Consider the following 18,070-nt stretch of genomic DNA (forward strand, 5'->3'; position numbering starts at 1 on the left):
TTCAGAAGTCAAGCTCGGAGTTCGACACGATGAGTATTCGCAGCCAGAGTTTCTAAGTCTCAGATGCCTTGTCTCCTAGTCAGTTCATTTGGCCGTTGAAGATCGTGTATTACCACTTAAACGTAACTGAAAGTTCTCCCAGAATCAAGTGAGCCTCTCGATCAAGACTTTTGAAGCAGATTAACTGTTAAACCACCTTCTTGTGATGTGTGGGGTCTTTCTATGCACAGAATAGCTACTCTCTTGAGATTATAATGATCTATGGATAACCACAGGTATATAGAATCATTTGAGCAATGATGCTTACAAATCAGTTTCGTCTTCATTTTCATCTTGTTCTTCTTCACACCAGTCACTCCAACATGTCACGCTGGCATTCAGACCCATTTGACTTGCTCCCGGGGTTTGCACTGCATGCTTACCAGGTGCACAGATTATTTTTATTTCCTCACACTTTTTGCATCTGCTCTCTTCCTATAAATTCCCTTCCGCTCCCCCCTTGCTCGTCCCCACTCTCGCCCCCTCTTTTTCTCTCTCCCTTCTCTCCACCCCCTCTCTCCCCTTCTCTCTTTCTCTCCACACTTCTCTCTCTCTCTTCCCCCTCCCCCCAGCCCCCCCTGTTCTCTCTCCCTCTCTCCTTTTAAATGAAATTAAATTATCTGATTGAAATGAGCCAGTTCTGGCACTTGCTTTATCACAGTGGCTGTTTTTCACAAGATACTGATTACTGAAATTTTTTCGTGATACAGGCAAGGAGTAGTCAGCAAAAATGCGTAGAATTTTTCATCATCACAGATACAAATCCCAGATGTGATATTTTCGATCACCTGTGTCCACCTGAGGGATTGTCTGGAGTCAAAAATATAATTGCACCTAGAGTAAGAGGAGCCAGTTACAAGGACAGCAGTGCAGCAGCGAATGATTTCCCCCTTATTCTCCTTTTTAACCTTTCTCTTTTGTATTCATCCTTCAGTCTGGTTTACAAGAGTATAGTCTTATTGTGGTGGAGCAGAATGCTCAGTGGTTTAGGCCACCCAATCAATTTAACTGCAGTGAAAGGCCACATCTGCATACTGACCTTTTTCACAGCTGCTAAGCCTTCGGGGATTCACCTGCTTCCATTGCACTCTCTCTTTCCCAGTAGCAATAGGCGAGGGAGAGCATTATTGACTTCTGGAACATCAAAGTTCTCCAATAGTAAGCCTTGCTCTTAAATCCAAATATATGTGAAAGAATTTATGACATTAAGTTTATATTGTTAATGGTGGTAAGAATATGTCAGTCAGAGAAAAATACTAAAAACTTCACAGGAGAAGGCATAATGAGTGAGTATACTTCAAGAGAGTTTGAACACAGTGAGCATTCACACTTATTCAGTTGATATCTAATTTATTTTAAATTTAATTTAATTTGTTTTTATTTTGATTTTTGACTTTTATATTTTTAACTTTAAAAATTTTGGCTTTTAATAAAATATCTAATTGATCTGCGGTGGAAGTCTAATCTCTCACAAAAATCTCTCCCCCTTGGCCTCTTCTCACTCATTGCAACTTGATTGATGTTTTTTTAAAAACTTTTGCATTGTTGTTATTTCAAATGCTGTGACCTGTAAAATTTAGTGCAGAATTGATTTGATTATTTCTTTACCTGCAGCCAACAGAAAAAAAGAAAGAGAACGGCCAGAAATTTCGCTGCCGTCTGATTTTGAGCACACAATACATGTTGGGTTTGATGCTGTCACTGGAGAGTTCACTGTGAGTGATCTTGCACTTTATGCTGGAGGGATATTGGAGAAATTGTATTCTTGTTGGGTTCACTGGCTTTAGTGATGAAGTTGTTCATCTACTCACCAAAGGACGGGGATACTGACGTGAAAACAGGAGCGCAATCGCCCCCACTATGGTAGCAAGGGAACAGACATTCATATAAATAAATACATTTGGGATAAAACTCCAGTGTATTGTCACAGACTCACTTGTTCATTAATAGCCTTCAGGAAAGGATATTGCTGCCCTTAACGGACTGAGTCTGTACTTGACCCTAGACTCCAAGATGACAATTAGTCTCTGAAGTGGCCAAGCAAGCCACTCTCTCAGTTCAAGAGCAATAGCGACAGGTAATAAATGTTGGTCGAGCCACCAACCCCGATGCCCTGCAAATTAGTAAAAAGGTGTTCTGATTTATCTTCTTAAAGTGGAAACTATTTTGCACGTCATAAAATTGTTCCTTTGCAGTAGCATCACAGTGTAAACATTTAAATAAACCACCTTACAAATTTTTTTTTTAAATAGTGCAAGAAAAAGTCAAAGTGAGGCAGTGTCTGTGGTTCATTGTTCATTCAGAGATCTGATGGCAGAGAGAAAGAAGCTGTCCTTGTGCCGCTGAGTGTTCGTCTTCAGGCTCTTGTACCTTTTTCCCAATGGTAGCAGAGTGAAGAGGGCATGGCCTGGGTGATGGGGTCCTTGAGGACAGAGGCAGCTTCCTTAAGACACCGCCTCTTGTATATGTCCTTGATGGAGTGAAGATGGTGCCCGTGATGCCTTAAGCGTTCCACAGGAACCTCTTCCCATCTTGCTGCATGTAGTCTCCTCTCAAGTCTCTTTGGCATTCAGCCAACTACTTATGATAGCAAATTTGACATTCTCATGACTCTTTGAGTATCAAAGTTGTTCCCAAATTCCCAACTGAATATATGATTCACCATTTTCTGTCCATTTGCTTACAACTACAAACAAATGAAAGTTATGTAATGAGGCCATTTTTTTTTGTCATTCTACCCTTGCCTATCAATTCTTAATTTGATAGATTTCTGTCAGGTCACCATTCAGCTTTCTTCTGAATTAATCCCATCTCCAAGTCCTTGGTCTGTAACCTGTGCAGAATTGAGCTTGACTGTTAAAAATAAAGTTGCTCCGCGTTAATGTGAATGAACACAAGAAGCAGGCGGCATGGTTAGCGCAGCGGTCGGTGCAACGCTGTTAGAGCGGCAGCGATGGGAGTTCAAATCCCGCACTGTCTGTAAAGCGTTGGTACAGTCTCTCCATGTCCCCCGTTCAAACCATACTGGGGGGTTGTAGGTCAATTGCGTGTAATTGGGTGGCATGGACTCATGGGCCAAAAGGCCCTTGTTACTGTGCTGTATATCTACATTTTAAAAAAAGCCCACTTGGCCCTTGGTATCTGTGGCAGTGTTCAAATCAAATCACATCTTCTTTTTGCCTTGTTTCAGGATCATTTTGCATCAAATTTGTTTCTCTTTCCTTCTCCTCCCCACCAAACCCCAGGGGATGCCAGAGCAATGGGCACGGTTACTACAGACCTCAAATATCACAAAACTGGAGCAGAAAAAGAATCCACAGGCAGTGCTGGATGTTTTGAAATTCTATGACTCAAAAGAAACATCAAACAGTCAAAAATACATGAGCTTCACAGGTAAGAGGAGGTTTGTTCACTCCTTTTATTTTTCTATTGGTATGCTCTACACAATTATCCTCCTCTTCATCTTCTAGATTTGGGGAAAAAAACAGCAGCTGCTGGAGATAAGAAATAAAAGCAGAAAATTCTGGATTAAAACAGCAGGCGAGGCAGCGTCTGTGGAAAGTGAAACAGTTAGCATTTCCAATCTGGGAGCTTCCATCAGAAAGGAGAAAGGTGAAATTAGACTCGGTAACAGAGAAAGTGGTGGAGGGGAGGTGATGGATGGAACAAAAGGGATTTTTCTGTTCGGGTGAAAGCAAGGGTTGAGTGGAGATGAGATTAATTACTGCTGTTTATAGCCATTAATAACTGCTGGACTGACGAGGAGGACGTGCAGCTACAGAAGATACAGGGCCACAGGAGGCGGCGGGATCCCCAGACAATCGTCGTCTCTGAAGGGACTCTCTTTTGCTTCTAGTTTTGTATTGATCGGGGCCACTGGACTAGCAGCGCCTCTTTGTGTGCCTTGCCAGGGCAAGCAAAGGGGGGGGGGGGGAGTCCTGCGTTTTTTTTTGTACGTGACAATAAATGGAATCTTGATATTATCTTTTGATAATTACGTGTTAGGCGCATATGAAGATCTCGCGATCTATCGCTCTATTCTCTCAGACACCTCCTAATGCTCCCTATCTCCGTAACCTCCACCACTCCTTCGTCAATCCAGTTTTGACCGTTTGCACATCCCAGTGTTATCTTTGCCTCTTTTTTTGGGCAGCCATGCCTTCATCTACCAAGGTTATGATATAGAACTTGTTCGACTTTAGAAGAATGGGTGAAATCTTCTAGTTACGTACAAAGTTGGGAAAGGAAAATTAATGATGGAAGCAGAGGGGTTGTTTCCTCGGAAAGAAGAGTGGAACAAGGGGACATGGCCTCAATAGTTTTAAGTATAAACACATTACTGGAGAAACTCAGCAGGTCAGATGTGTATATTAGCAAAGATAAAGGTACATAACCAGTGTTTCAGGCTTGAGTCCTTCATCAAGATATGAGCAAAATGTCGGCAGGCACCCAGACAAAATGGTGGAGAGGGGGAGGATCACAGTCCCACAGGGAGGAATTAATAGGTGGATAAGGAAGGACAGGCACAGTTGCAAACTGGGGGAGGAGGGATGGCCCTGCGAATGAAGAAGGAAGCGGGTGGAGAGCCGAGGGAAAGGGGGGGGGGGGGGGGACAGAAGGTTAGCAGAAACTGGAGAAGTCTATGTTAATGCGCCTGGCTGCAGAGGGCCCAGACTGAAAAATCAGGTGATGTTCCTCCAATTTATGGGTGGACTTGGTGGGGTAGTGCACGAGGCCATTAACAGACATGTGAAGAGTGGGACGCTGGACTGAAAGGGTTGGCCACTGGGAATCCCCTATCACTGGTGCGGACAGAGCAAAGGTGCTCAGTCGTGTTTTACAAGTTTCTCCAGCTTTGCGTTTTTTGGTTCAATCACAGTGTCTGCAGGCATTTGTGTTTTACTCAAAATCTTTAAGGCTGAGATGAGGAGGAACAGTAGTGAAGCGGTGGAATTCTCTGCCCAAGGAAGCAGCTTCATTAAATATTTTTCAGTCACACATAAATTGATTAAGGCTTGCGGGGAACAGGTGGGTTGGTGGGGCTGAGCCAGATCAGTCAGGATCTTCTTGAAGGGCAGAACAGGCTCAGTGGGCCCAGATGACATTATTTCTTGCGTTCCTTATGATTCAACTTCTCGATGCTTTGAGATTTGAATAAGCAAGGGGATCAATTATAGTATCCCATGTATCTGGGTATTATTATTTAAAGAGAGGTGTTGGAAATCCAAAAGAAAAACAGGTCAGTTCAGTTTGACAAGTCAACTCTGTTTCCCTCCTCCACGGATGCTACACAAGCTGTCAGATCATTCCATCAATTTTTGTTTTTATTAGCATTACCAGGATGCTTTGAATATTTGTATTTCTCATTGTTCACCTGCAACATAATGTTTGCCTTTATTTTCTGCAGATAAGACAGTTGATTGTTATGCCCCAGCAAATGCACTGGTGAGTTTTGTTTTCACATGCCTGTCGTTGAGACTGCTTGCAAACAAAAATACTTGCAGTCATTGACATGTAATGTCGATTGTGTGGTTTCTTGAGCAGCTCATCAAATATTTATTGTGTGCCTTTTCTGGTTGGTAATCTTGAACTTAAACCCTATACAGACACATGATGCAAGAAAAATAGAGGGTTATGGGTGTGAGGTAGGGAAGGTTCAGATTGTTAAATAGGTTTGTATAGGTCAGCACAATATTGTGGCAGGGGCGTAGCGAGGTTTTAAAGTTAGGGGGAGCGAGCAAATAAAAAGGCACATACCAGATGGTGAGTCAGTGGTTGAAGGTCGGGCCACACTGATTTTTTTTGGCAGCGGCAAACCAGAGCGGGGAGGAGTGGCAGTGGCTTTGGACCATGGGTGAGGGAGGTGGAGGTGGTGACAGTTTTGAAAAATGTGCTTGGGGCTGTACCCCCACCCCAGCTATGCTGAGGAGCCTGTTCTAAATTTAAGTTCTTTAATTTTTCCTCAAAATTTAGGAGTGCAGCACGGTAACAGGCCCTTTCTGCCCTCAAACCTGAGCCGCAAAATACATTGAATTGACTTCCAATCCCAGTACGTTTTGAAGGATGAGAGCACCCAGAGGAAACCCACACAGACACTGAAGAATGTACAAACTCCTTACAGACAGCGCCAGATTAGATCCCAGGTGGCTGGCACTGTAACAGCGTTACACTTACTGCTATGCTAGCCATCCCTGCCCCAATGTTCTATAATTTCATGCTGGGATAAAAAGAGTCTGGGAACTTAATGTTACAGCGTTGCACTTACTGCTACGCTAACCATCCCTGCCCCAATGTTCTATAATTTCATGCTGGGATAAAAACAGTCTGGGAACTTTAATGAAATTCCTTATTTTGGACACTCCTACCCTGACTCCCTAATGACTTTTATACTCTCTTTAAACTTCACAAGCCTCGGTGTCCTCAAAATGGTTGCAGTCCATTCCAGACGGGAAGAGATTCAGAAATGTGGGTACCCTCGCAAACATTGAAAACTTCCTAAAATTTGACATCATAGAGTTGGAACTTTTGTCCAGTCGGGTTCATTGACATCGTAGTAATGACTAGATGCAGAATGATCGCACTTCTTCCACCATGCAAATAGAATGAGAATTGGATTTATTGTCACGAACATCTCATGAAATTTGTTGTGTTGCGGCAGCAGTATTATGCATAATTACAATAAATCATACAGGTACATGATCCTTTATCTGGAACCCTTGGGGGCAGTGTGTTCCGAATTTCGGATTTTTCCGGTTTTCGGAAAGTCCACTCGAATTGTGCTGCCGTATCCACCCCCACCCCCTTCCAGTCGCCCAGCCGCCTCCCCCAATCACGGTCCCTCGGCCGTCTCCCCCAACCACCGGACCCTCGGCCGTCTCCCCCGACCGCCGGTCCCTCAGCCACCTGGAAGTCTCCCCCGACCGCCGGTCCCTCAGTCGCCCGACTGCCTCCCCCGACCGCCAGTCTCTCGGCCGCCCAGCTGCCTCCCCCGGCCACCAGTCCCTCGGCCGCCCGCAGTCTCCCTCGGCTGCCTTCCCTAACCGCCGGTCGCCACTTGCCGGATTTTGGAGCTTTCCTAATTTTAGATGCCTGGATAAAGGATCGTGTACCTGAATTATGTATATACAAGATTTAAAAAATAACTAGTGCAAAAACAATTATGATGTACGGAGAGGAAGAAACATTTTTTTAAATTGAGTGTGTGTCTTTGGGCTCCTGTACCTCCTTCCTGATGGTAGCAGTGAGAAAAGGGCATGGCCTGAGAGCTGAGGGTCCTTAATGTCATATTAATACAATGAGAGCTCATCGTTGAGCATCAATTAGTCTAGAGATGTGCTGAAAGAAGGCGGTTCCTGTTCTCATATAATCACAAAATATTTACAGCACAGGAGGCCTTGCCGCCCATCACATTTGTGCCAGCTCTCACTAAAAGCAATTCACTGTTTTTACCTACTGCCCCTTTCTACGTGGACTTTGTCACCATTTTTCTTTTATCCATTTCCCTCTCAAAGCTTCTGTAAGCAGCACATTCCAGATTCCAATCACATGCTTCATTTAATTCTCTTAATTCTCTAGGTGCACAGCTCACCAAACAAGCTTTCTCACTGCACTGTGAACAATGAGTTCAAATTTGCCAGTCTACAGGCAAATCAAAAAATTCTGCAGACGATGGAAATCTGAAATAAAAACAGGAATGACAGAAAGAGGAAAATCTAACATTTGGGTTAAAGAGATCTTTAAAATTCCGATGAAAGGTCTTTGACTTGAAGCGTAAACAGTTTCACAAGATCACAAGACAAAGGAACCGAAGCAGGCCACTAGGCCCATCGAGTCTGTTCCGTAAATCTACACTAGTTCCAATTTCTGGCCTTTTCCCCATATCCCTTGATGCCCTCACTAATGAGATACTTGTTTCTCTTCCTGCAGATGCTGAGTTTGTCAAGCATTTTTGAATTTTATGCCAATTTAAATAATCTTGTAATCCAACTTTCGACCCTCCATCTTCTCCCCTCTCCTCGATTATTCTGCTTGCTGCCCAATAATTGCATGATGGTTCTTTTACTGGCCCCAAATTTCCTGTTGCGGATTTCAGTCTGGAATTAGCTTGAGTTTTAATGAGTTGTAATTATTAACCGCACTGTGGTTAGCAACAATGATATTAAAGTGCCTATGACCCAGGGACGAATCAGGCACTGTCTGTAAGGAGTTTGTACGTTCTCTGCTGACCTATAAAGTTTCTTCTGGGTGCTGTGGTTTCCTCCCACCCTTCAAAAATGTACAGGGGTTGTAGTTTAATTGGGTGTAATTGAGCAGCACGGGCTCGTGGGCCAGAATGGCCTGTGACCGTACTATATGTCTAAATTTAATTTAAATTCAAGAGAAAATGCTGTCCTGGGTTTGTGCGTGAAAAGAGCCACTGGAGTGATTAGAATTTTATAACACAGAATAAGGTTAATCATTCCAATATTTAGAACAGCCATTCTTGACCATTTTTCGGCTATGGGCCGCCTAGGACTTTGCTCAAAGTTTATGGGCCCCCTTCCCTGTGAAGCAGTCAAGTTTTGGTTTCTTCTGTACCTTTCTCCTACTGACTATATAAAAAAAATTGTTTCATGAGGTGAAAAGAAAACAAGGTTTTTACTTAACTGTGCTGTAGACCGAGGGGTGCTCTAGGGCCCTTGTTAAGAATGGCTGATTTAGAACATAAAACATTACAGCACAGTACAGGCCCTTCTGCCCACGACGTTGTGCTGATCTATGGATTGCTACTCAGCAATTATTTTTAACCTCATACCCATAACCCTCTATTTTTCTTAAATTGATGTGCCTGTTAAAGAGTCTTTCCAATATCCCCATTGCACCAGCCTCCACCACCATCCCAGCAATGAATTCCAGGCACCCATTACTCTCTGTGGATGGTGGGGGCATTGGGTGGGGGGGGGGGGGGGAAATGTGACTTACCCCTAACCCTCCCCTAAACTTTCTTCCTCTCTTCCTGTACAGATGTCCTCTGGTATTTGCTGCTTTTGCCCTGGGGAAAATGTGTTGGCTGTCCATCCTGTGTTTGCCTCTCATAATCGTATAGACCTTGTAAGGCACCTCTCATCCTTCTTCACTGTAATAAGAAAAGCCCTAGCTTTGTTAACCTTCGCTCATAAGCTACGTTCTCCTATCCAGACAATATGCTGGTAAATCTCCTCTGCACCTCTCTGGAGCTTCCACATCCGACCTGTAATGAGGCAACCAGAACTGGACACAATATTCCATGTGTGGTCTGGCCAGAGGTTTATAACGCTGGAACATTACCTCTCTACTCTTGAACTCCCCTGACTAATGACAATCAGTCCAGCATACCAGAAGCCTTCTTAAGTATCCTATCAACCTGTGAGAGATCTATGGATTTGGGCCCAAAGATTCCTCTGTTCTTCCACTTAATTAAAATCCTGCCATGAGCTATATACTCTGCCTTCAAGTTTGAACTTCCAAAGTGCATCACTTCACACTTATCTGGATTGAACTCCATCCATCGATGAATTGGCAGTTGTTTAGTGTGATGGCCTGAGCTGCATCCTTTTTAACTAATGGTACTTTTCATCCTCTTGTCCCCTGCAGAGCACCAAGAATGTGTCCGAGACCCCGGCTGTGCCGCCAGTCTCAGAGGATGATGACGAAGATGAAGGCGTTCCTCCGCCCGTGATTGCGCCACGGCCAGAACACACCAAGTCGGTCAGTGTAGTATCTTTCTGTTTACGGTAAACATAGCCAAAATAAGTGCCCTGAAGTGAATGCGAGCAAAGTTCGAATTGATTTGGTAGGCTTGCAGATGACATGAAAGTTGGTGGTGTCGTCGACAGTGAGGAAGGTTGTCTAAAGCAGCGATCCTCGATGGGCCCCACGGTTCCCCTGGGGACCCTAGTGCCTTGTTTTCTTTTCAACTTGTGTTTTTGTGCTGTCGGTAGGATTAAAAAAAATGACTGCTTGTAGAGCTCGTCGAAAGAACCAAAGACTTGTTGATCCAAACCAAGGCTTTTGTTAGCAAAAGACAGGAGCTCTTCACAGGTGGCCGACCAGTCCAGAATGATCCGACCTGGCTAGGGACACAACCCTTTAAGGCCCAGACAGTAGGCATTGCTTAGCTCTCAGCCAATCGCTGTAAGCACAGTCTAGATACAGTAACTATATACACTATGTACATTGGTGATAGATCTGTACTATCACATTCACCCCTTCTTGGAGAACTGACCCTGGAAAAAAAAACAAAAAACGAGGGAGAGAATGAAAGGAAGGGGTAGGTCAAGGACTGTAGCAGTCATGGGGTCTGACCATCCGGCGTGACCACCGTGGTGCCGGGATTGGGGTCGCTGGAGTGGTGTTGCCAGTGGGCTCGTCGGGTGCGACTGCTCCGTCGCTCAATTCCCCAGTCGTGTTGTTGGCAGGGTGGCCCGGGTCGTTGGGGTGCTGTTGGTCCTTCTGTTGTGGCACGGGGCCTGGGGAATAACGAGTTGGGGAAGGTTGGGTTGGGGGGTTTGCTGGGTCTACCGCGTCCTGAGCTAGGTCCCGCACTGAAACAGTGACCTCCTGCCCGTCTGGGAACTCAACGTAGGCGTAATGTGGGTTCGCGTGGAGTAGAGTCACTCGGTCGACCAAGGGGTCATTCTTTGAGTGCCGGACGTGCCGTCGCAAAAGGACGGGGCCAGGGACGGTGAGCCATGCCGGTACAGTGGTTCCTGATTCGGATTTTCTCGGGAAAAGGAACATTCTTTCGTGGGGTTGGCATTTGTTGCAGTACATAGGAGAGAGCGCTGTCCCCTGCAGCTGCTTCACGACGACAACTCGCCAACCGGCGAGTTGGAGGCAGGTGAAGATGCCCCTCGTCCAGGGGCGGCATGCCGCTGATCGGCCGGGGGCCGAAAAGGAGGACCTTCGCTCCCCGTGGACGACCCGTCCCGTGTGGAGCTGCCCCCCATGAGGAATCTGTGGTGGGGGGCGTCATGGAAACACTAATGGTGAGGGAGATATCTTTACCCCCTCTCTCTCTCCCCCCTTATCCCTCACCCCCACCCTGTCCGTGGAACATGGCTGAACCTGTGCTGTCCTTGCGCGTTTTACACACTGCCTCCCTCCCTGGCTGTGCTTCCTAGTCCAGGCCAACTGCGCCCTGTATAAACTGTGCCGCAGCCAGGGCCTCAGTTGGATCTGTCTGCTCTTGTAACCTGTGAGGCAACAAGATTTTATTCGCCATATGTATAATAATAAATTTGCTAATAAAATTGTAGAGCTCATTGAAAGAACCAAAGACTTGTTGATCCAAACCAAGGCTTTTATTAGCAAAAGACAGGAGCTCTTCACAGGTGGCCGACCAGTCCGGAATGATCCGACCTGGCTAGGGACACAACCCTTTAAGGCCCAGACAGTAGGCGTGGCTTAGCTCTCAGCCAATCGCTGTAAGCACAGTCTAGATACAGTAACTATATACACTATGTACATTGGTGATAGATCTGGGCTATCACACTGCTTCATAGGAAAGGGGGCTCATAAACTTTAAGCAGAGTCCTAAGGCGGGGGGGCGGTGGGGGGGGGGGGGTCCATAGAAGCAATAAAGATTGGGAAAGGCTGGTCGAAAGCCCAAAGCAGGATGTAGATGAGATGGAAGGTTAGATGGAGAGCTGGCATTAATCCTGACAGAGCCAGGTGATCCATTTTGGGAAGTCAAATAGGGGTAGGAAATGTATGGTAAATAGTACTCCACTGTGAGTACTGATGAACAGAAGGACCTTTGGCTCAAATCCATAGTTCCCTACAAGTGGCAACAGAGGTCGATGGAGTGGTGAAGGAGGCATACGGAATGCTTGCCTGCACAGTTCAGGGTACAAAAGATTGGGAGGTCAAGTTACAATTTACAAAACACTGGTAGACCACACTTGGGATATTATATGCTGTTCTGGTCACCGCAGAAGAGGGAGGGTGTGATTATGCTGGAGAGAGATTGGAGCCCTAGTCATTGGAGTGAAACACCAAAGTTTGCAGGAGCTGTGATTGTAGTAAATACAAAATTGCTGGAGAAACAATGGGTCTTACAGTGCCCATAGGAGGCAAAGATATATAAGCGTTTTGAGCCTAAGCACTTCATCAAGATAAGGGCTCAGGCTGAAACATTGGTTATATATCTTTCCCTCCTGTGGATGCTGCAAGACCTGCTGAGTTTTTCCAGCAATTTTGTGCTTTTACTGGAGATGTTGTCATAGTGTTAAAGCATGGCAACGGGCCCATGCTGACCAACTTGCCCACCCAATTGACCAGGAGGATGCCTGGTTTGGAGGACTTCAGAGATGAGTTTGTTTTCTCAGGAGCAAAGGTGATGGAGGTGTACAATATTGTGAGAGACATACTGCAGAACATGTATGCTCCATGTAGGGGTACTAAAAACAAAAGAGGAATAGATTTAAGGTGAAAGCAACAGTTTTCCTGCCAGAGGAGATGGTAGCAGCTGTGGCAATCACTACATTTAAGAGACATTTAATTAGACAAGGCAGTGAAGATGCAGACTAAATGTGAGCAAATGGGATTCATGTGGCTAGACAAAAAGGAGGGCAAGACTTGGCGGGCCAAAGACCCTGTGTCTGTTCAGTGGAACTCTGAAACCTTGCTCTGCACTGGGGTTCAGGATCCAACCTGACTCACTGGAGTTATGTGGCAGCTGCATCACTGTATGGCCTTCTTATCCCCTCAGAGTTTTCAGATCAGATACTCAGATACTATTTATTATCATGTAATAAAACAGATATGTAATATTAAACGAAATTGCCTTTAGTCTGCCATAAGGCAGAGAAAGACTTGCCATTAGCATTGCCTGGCGTCCCTTACAGCTAGAGAAATGGAGCAAAGCAAGAGTCCCTTCAGAGATATTGAATGTCCGAGGATTTGCCTCCAGTGCTCCCACAGCCTTCACAGCTGCACAAGACTTCAGGTCAGTTCAAACCTTCGGCAACCCAAGCCTAGATCCAATCCTCTGATACGATCAGGAAGCTTTCAGCACCCGGAGCCATTCAGTAGCCATTCTTACTCTCAGCACCTCCTCGAATCCCAGTTCCGATACCTGGTTCTCATGAGCCAGTCTCCAGCAACCCGCGGCCTGATGCAAGTCATTCGACCACAAGTTGCCAGCAGCCCACAGCCTTGGTAGCCGCAGAGCCCCTCGCTGGTCAGCCACAGAGGTCACTGTCCTTTGGGTCCTAGGCTTCTCCTCAACAGGGTCGGTGGGGGGGTTTCTCCCCAGTCCTGGACCCCCAGAATCTGCAACCCCTTGAGCCTGCTGCCAAACACAAGTGCTGCCATCTTGGGCCCAGACCATTGGCTCCTTTAACAGGCCATTTAAAACCTGTACAGAACCATCAACAGTAGGACTGAGTGGTAGGGTCCTGCGGGGGAAAGCAGCACCTCAGCACACTGGTCTTGGGTCCACACCAGCGCAGAGGTTAGAGTTAAAGTGAGGAGAAATTCATCACAGTGAGTTGTGCAGCAGAAGAACAGATGCTTTGGCCCACTCCGTCCACACTCACCACCAAGCATCCTTTACACAAATCTCTTTGTATTCTCCCTGTATTCCAGTCAACTCCATTGTTCACCTACACACCAGAAACAATTTGCCTACCGACCTATACTTCTTTGGGAAGAAACTGGAGCAGACGGAGGGAAATTCACGCAGTCACAAGAAGAGTGTGCAAAGTGCTTACAGGTGGCACCAGAGATCAGGATCGAACTCTGGTTCCATGGTGGGGTGACTAGCAGAGTTCTACCCTGACCTTGGGTGCATCTGCGTGGAGTCTGCACGCAGCCCAGGAAGGTTCCTCCTGGACTCCGGTTTCCTCCCACATCCCACGGTAAATCGCGTGAGTTTAAGTGAGTGGGAGGTGATGAGAATGCAAGTAAAGTTAAAAACAAAAACAAATGGGATTAAAACAGAATTAGTGTAAATGATTGTTTGAAGGTCAGACAGAAGAGGCTGTTTCTGTGCTGTATCTCTCTACAACTAATTGTATATGGATTTTGTGCAGGTTCTTTTTAAATGTAGTGAGGCCATTAAATTTAAGCTTGATAACAGGCCCTTTTGGCACATAAGCCTGTGCTGCCCCAATTACAACCCCCGTACTTTTTTCTTTGAACAATGGGAGGAAACCAGAGTGCCTGGAGAAAACCCACTGTTATGAGCCCAAAGGACCCCAAACCCAGCAGCAATAGATATTCACCACAACAAGTAGTTACTTAAACAAAAGTTGTTTTTAATTATCTTTAAACATGAAAACGGAATCACACTTTAACTTATCACTATTAACTAACCTAACTTAACCCCCTTCTAATTCTAAGCCCACATGTATGTAATGTGTGTGTAAATTTAAGAAAAGTTCTTTGGTTCACAGTCCAATCTCACTTCTTCTTCCAAGTTCTCTGGTTGCAGGCAATTCTGATACTGTGCACAGAGTTTAACATGTATAAAGTTCACCAGGCTTTGGTGCTTGAAAGGTAAATGTTTACCGCTCAGGAATCTTATTCCAGAGAAACATCAGACAGATAGCACTTCCAGCCATCTGCCGCTCTGGAGCTTCTGTTTCAGTTCAAAGACTCCCGTCTGTCCCTCCCTCCTTCTCTCTCTCTCTCTCTCTCCAACAGCATGTCCTCTCTCTCACTTGCAAACCACCCCCCCCCCCCCACCTTCTCCAGCAAGCAACAGGAGTTCATCTTTTGGTCCATCTGTTGTTTTAGGTAAACAATAACCTCTCAATGACCTCTGAATAAGCACTTTGCAGAGAGGTCAAAAGCCTTGCAAAAAGGTCCAAAACAGACAACCTGGCTCTGGTTGTTCTTCCAACACAATAGTCCATTCATTTCATGACATCATTTCAATTAGCAGCTACTTGTGAAATGTGCATAGCATTCTCCATAGTTTCTGTAAAGTAACTGAATATGAATTCTTCAGTATTTCAAATAAGATCTGTTTTAAAGTGTGTATATGTATGTAATCTTCTCTATATTTACCAATTTATCTCCCAAAAACATTTCCAAATATTCCATCACACCCACGCAGACACAGGGAGAATGTACACATTTCTTACAGCCAGCGCTGGATTCAAACCCTGGTCGCTGATGCAGTACAAGCGTTGCCACCACCTTTCCTCCTTCCACCTTTCAGGTAGTGAATTGCAGGCCCCACCATCTCTGAGTAAAATTTTGTTCCTCAACTCGTACTGACCCATCACCTGAGATGGCATACACCAACAGAAATGAAATGTGTGGTCTTCCTGATGTTATCAGACCAATTGACAAAATTTACCATACATTTTTGATAACCCATTGCAAGAGCAATCTTTCTGTCAATAGTTTTGCTTTTGGGTATTCTGGTAGAGCAGCGTTTAAGTTACAGGATTTGTAAATCAAAGGTCGGTGTTAACAAGCGGTGGTTCAAATCTCTCCATGGTAGTTGTGGAATGTAAATAATCTGACAAACTATTGCATGGTTGTAAAAATCCATCTGGTTATTTATCCTTCAAATGCTATGCTGCAGTTCTGTGGTTCTAAATATCCTTCAGGGAATTACTCCCTGCATTTTGAAATGTCTGTGCAGGAGTTCTAATAAAACCCCTTCACAAAAGTAAATCTGCCAGCAAACAATGAGAAGCTGGAGGGACTCAGGGCAGGCAGCATCCATGGGTTGATAGCCAATCAGCGTTTCGGGTCGAGACTTTTTATTGAGACTGAAGTGGGAAGGGGAGATATTCATGTATATAAAGAAAAGCATGTGGAGATGAGCTGTTAGGAGATGGGAGAAGCGGGGAGTTGTGGAGAGGAAGGGACCACTGGGAGGGGGGAAAGTTAGAAAGAAGGGCGGCAACCTTAGGGTAGTGGTTACAGCACCAGTGACTGGGGTTCAAATCCAGCACTATCTGTAAGGAGTTTGTACATTCTCCCCGTGTCTGCATGAGTTTCCTCCAACTGTTTGAAATGTACTGGGGGGGTGGGGGGGATTTAGGTTAATTGGATGGAATGGGCTCATAGGTCAAAAGGGCCCATGCTGTATGTCTAAATTAAAATTAAAAATTAATAGTAAGAAAATGAGTAGTTTAAGAAGAGATGAAACAATGGAACCAGATAGAGGTGGGGAGGACCTAAAGAATAGAAAAATGGAAGTTTATGCCATTGGGTTTATGGCTGTCTTAAAGGCCGGGAATGTGATGTGTTGTACCTCAAGTTTTCATTTGGCCTCACCCTGGCAGTAGATGAGACTGAGGGCAGACACGTACAGTATGGAACAGGACCTCAGCCCATTGTCCATGCCGGCCAGGTTAGCATTGTGGACTAGTCCCATCATCTGCTTTCGGTCCATGCCCTTCTTTACCCTTTCTGTCAATAAATCTGTCCAAATATTATGATTGTACCCACTTCTTTGGTTTCTTCTGGGATCTTATTCCCAACTTATCGATGTACGAAGAGTAAAATGAATTGAAATGGTTGGCCACTGGGACTTCGATCCATAGGCAGAGCACAAGTGGTTGACAAAGTAGACTGACCAATGTATTCTGGGCTAATCCTTTTTGCCAGCACTTGGTCTGTATCCCTCCAAATCCCTCCTATCCAAATAACTTCTGAATATTGTTTTTGGTTCCTATAATTTCCTCTAACAGCTCATTCCAGCTGCGAACCATCCTCTGAGTGAAAAAAAATTACCCTCAGTTTCCTCCTAAATCTTTTTTCTCTTGCCTTAAATTATTCCCCCTTGAATAATCTACCCTGGGAAAATGATCGTGAGCCGCTCGCTATTTTGTAATTTTATATCTGATTCTAACATGGTTGGCTTTTGAATGCCTTCTGAAATAGCAGAGTGAGCCATTTAAGGTGCTACAGCTGGTAAAGCCACTGCCCAGTAACGTCAACAACTGGAGTTCAGTCCTAATCTCGGGTGTGGTCTGGGTGGGGTTTGCACGTCGTCCTTGTGACCACATGGGTTTTTTCCAGGTGCCCCAGTTTCCCTTATCAAAGGCATGGGTTAGGAGACTAATTGGCCATTGTAAATTGCCCATAGTGGGTAGAATTTGGGGGTTAGAGTTCTACAGCCTTTCACATCCATGCCAGCGAAGCTAGTCCTTTGCCTCCGGCCCTCTAAACCTTTCTTGTGTCCATCTAAACATCTTGAATGTTATTGTTCTTCCTGCTTCTACCATTTCCGCCTGATTGGGGGAAGCAATGGAAATGTGGGAAGAATAAAATGGCATTAGTGTCAAGTTGGTGCTAATGGGTGCTTGATCTCTGGTGTGGATGCGGTGGGCCAAAGGTTTCCATGCTACATGGATCATAGGCAGTTGGGGAACAGAGGTCAATTCTGGTCTGCCAGTGATGTCTGGATCCTCACAAATAAACAAAGCCACAAGAACTTTCCTCCAATTGATGCATTTCCAGGGGTAGAATTAGAGATGTTCCTGGGATAGCTGTTTTGTCATGTGAAGAAAGATTAAGCTGACCTAATTTGGAAGAGTGTGAAGTGATCTCATGGATCAAAACAAAACTCTTCAGAATCAGAATTTATTGTCATGAACATGTCACAAAATTCTTTGTTTTGTGTCAGCATCACAGGGCAAACATTTCTACAAACTGCCTTACAAAATTATTAAAAATAGTGCAAGAGAAGACAAAGTAAGTCTGTGGTTCATTGTTCATTCAGGAATTTGATGGGAGGAGGAAGAAGCTGTCCTTGTGCCGCTGAGTCCTTGTCTTCAGGCTTTTGTATCTGTTTCCTGATGGTAGAAGAGTGAAGAGGATAAAGGCTGCTTTCTTAGGACACCAGTTCTTGTAAATGTCCTCGATGGAGTGAAGTCTGGTGCCCGTGATGTCGCAGGCCGAGTTAACAACTCTCTGGAGTTTTTTTTTTCTTGTCCTGAGTATTGGCACCTCTGTACCAGACAGTGATGCAACTTGCCAAAATGCTCTCGAAGTTTTCGAGAGACTTCAGTGACATACTGAATCTGCTCAAGCTCCTCACAAA

The 18,070-nt window shown here is 45.1% G+C and overlaps 1 protein-coding gene across 9 annotated transcripts in view; it reads left to right on the forward strand.

Moving 5' to 3' along the window:
• The window catches only part of pak1 (p21 protein (Cdc42/Rac)-activated kinase 1), a 259,729-nt gene that overhangs the window by 204,292 nt on the left and 37,367 nt on the right, over nucleotides 1-18,070 (forward strand). For all 9 annotated transcript variants that reach the window (XM_069892082.1, XM_069892081.1, XM_069892080.1 and 6 more), the window contains 4 exons: nucleotides 1,654-1,754; nucleotides 3,285-3,432; nucleotides 5,447-5,484; nucleotides 9,652-9,765. In XM_069892082.1, coding sequence (XP_069748183.1) covers nucleotides 1,654-1,754; nucleotides 3,285-3,432; nucleotides 5,447-5,484; nucleotides 9,652-9,765 — 401 coding nt within the window. The remainder of the gene's footprint in view (nucleotides 1-1,653; nucleotides 1,755-3,284; nucleotides 3,433-5,446; nucleotides 5,485-9,651; nucleotides 9,766-18,070) is intronic.

This window comes from Narcine bancroftii, chromosome 7, assembly GCF_036971445.1.
Source record: "Narcine bancroftii isolate sNarBan1 chromosome 7, sNarBan1.hap1, whole genome shotgun sequence".
NCBI classification, from domain to species: domain Eukaryota; kingdom Metazoa; phylum Chordata; class Chondrichthyes; order Torpediniformes; family Narcinidae; genus Narcine; species Narcine bancroftii.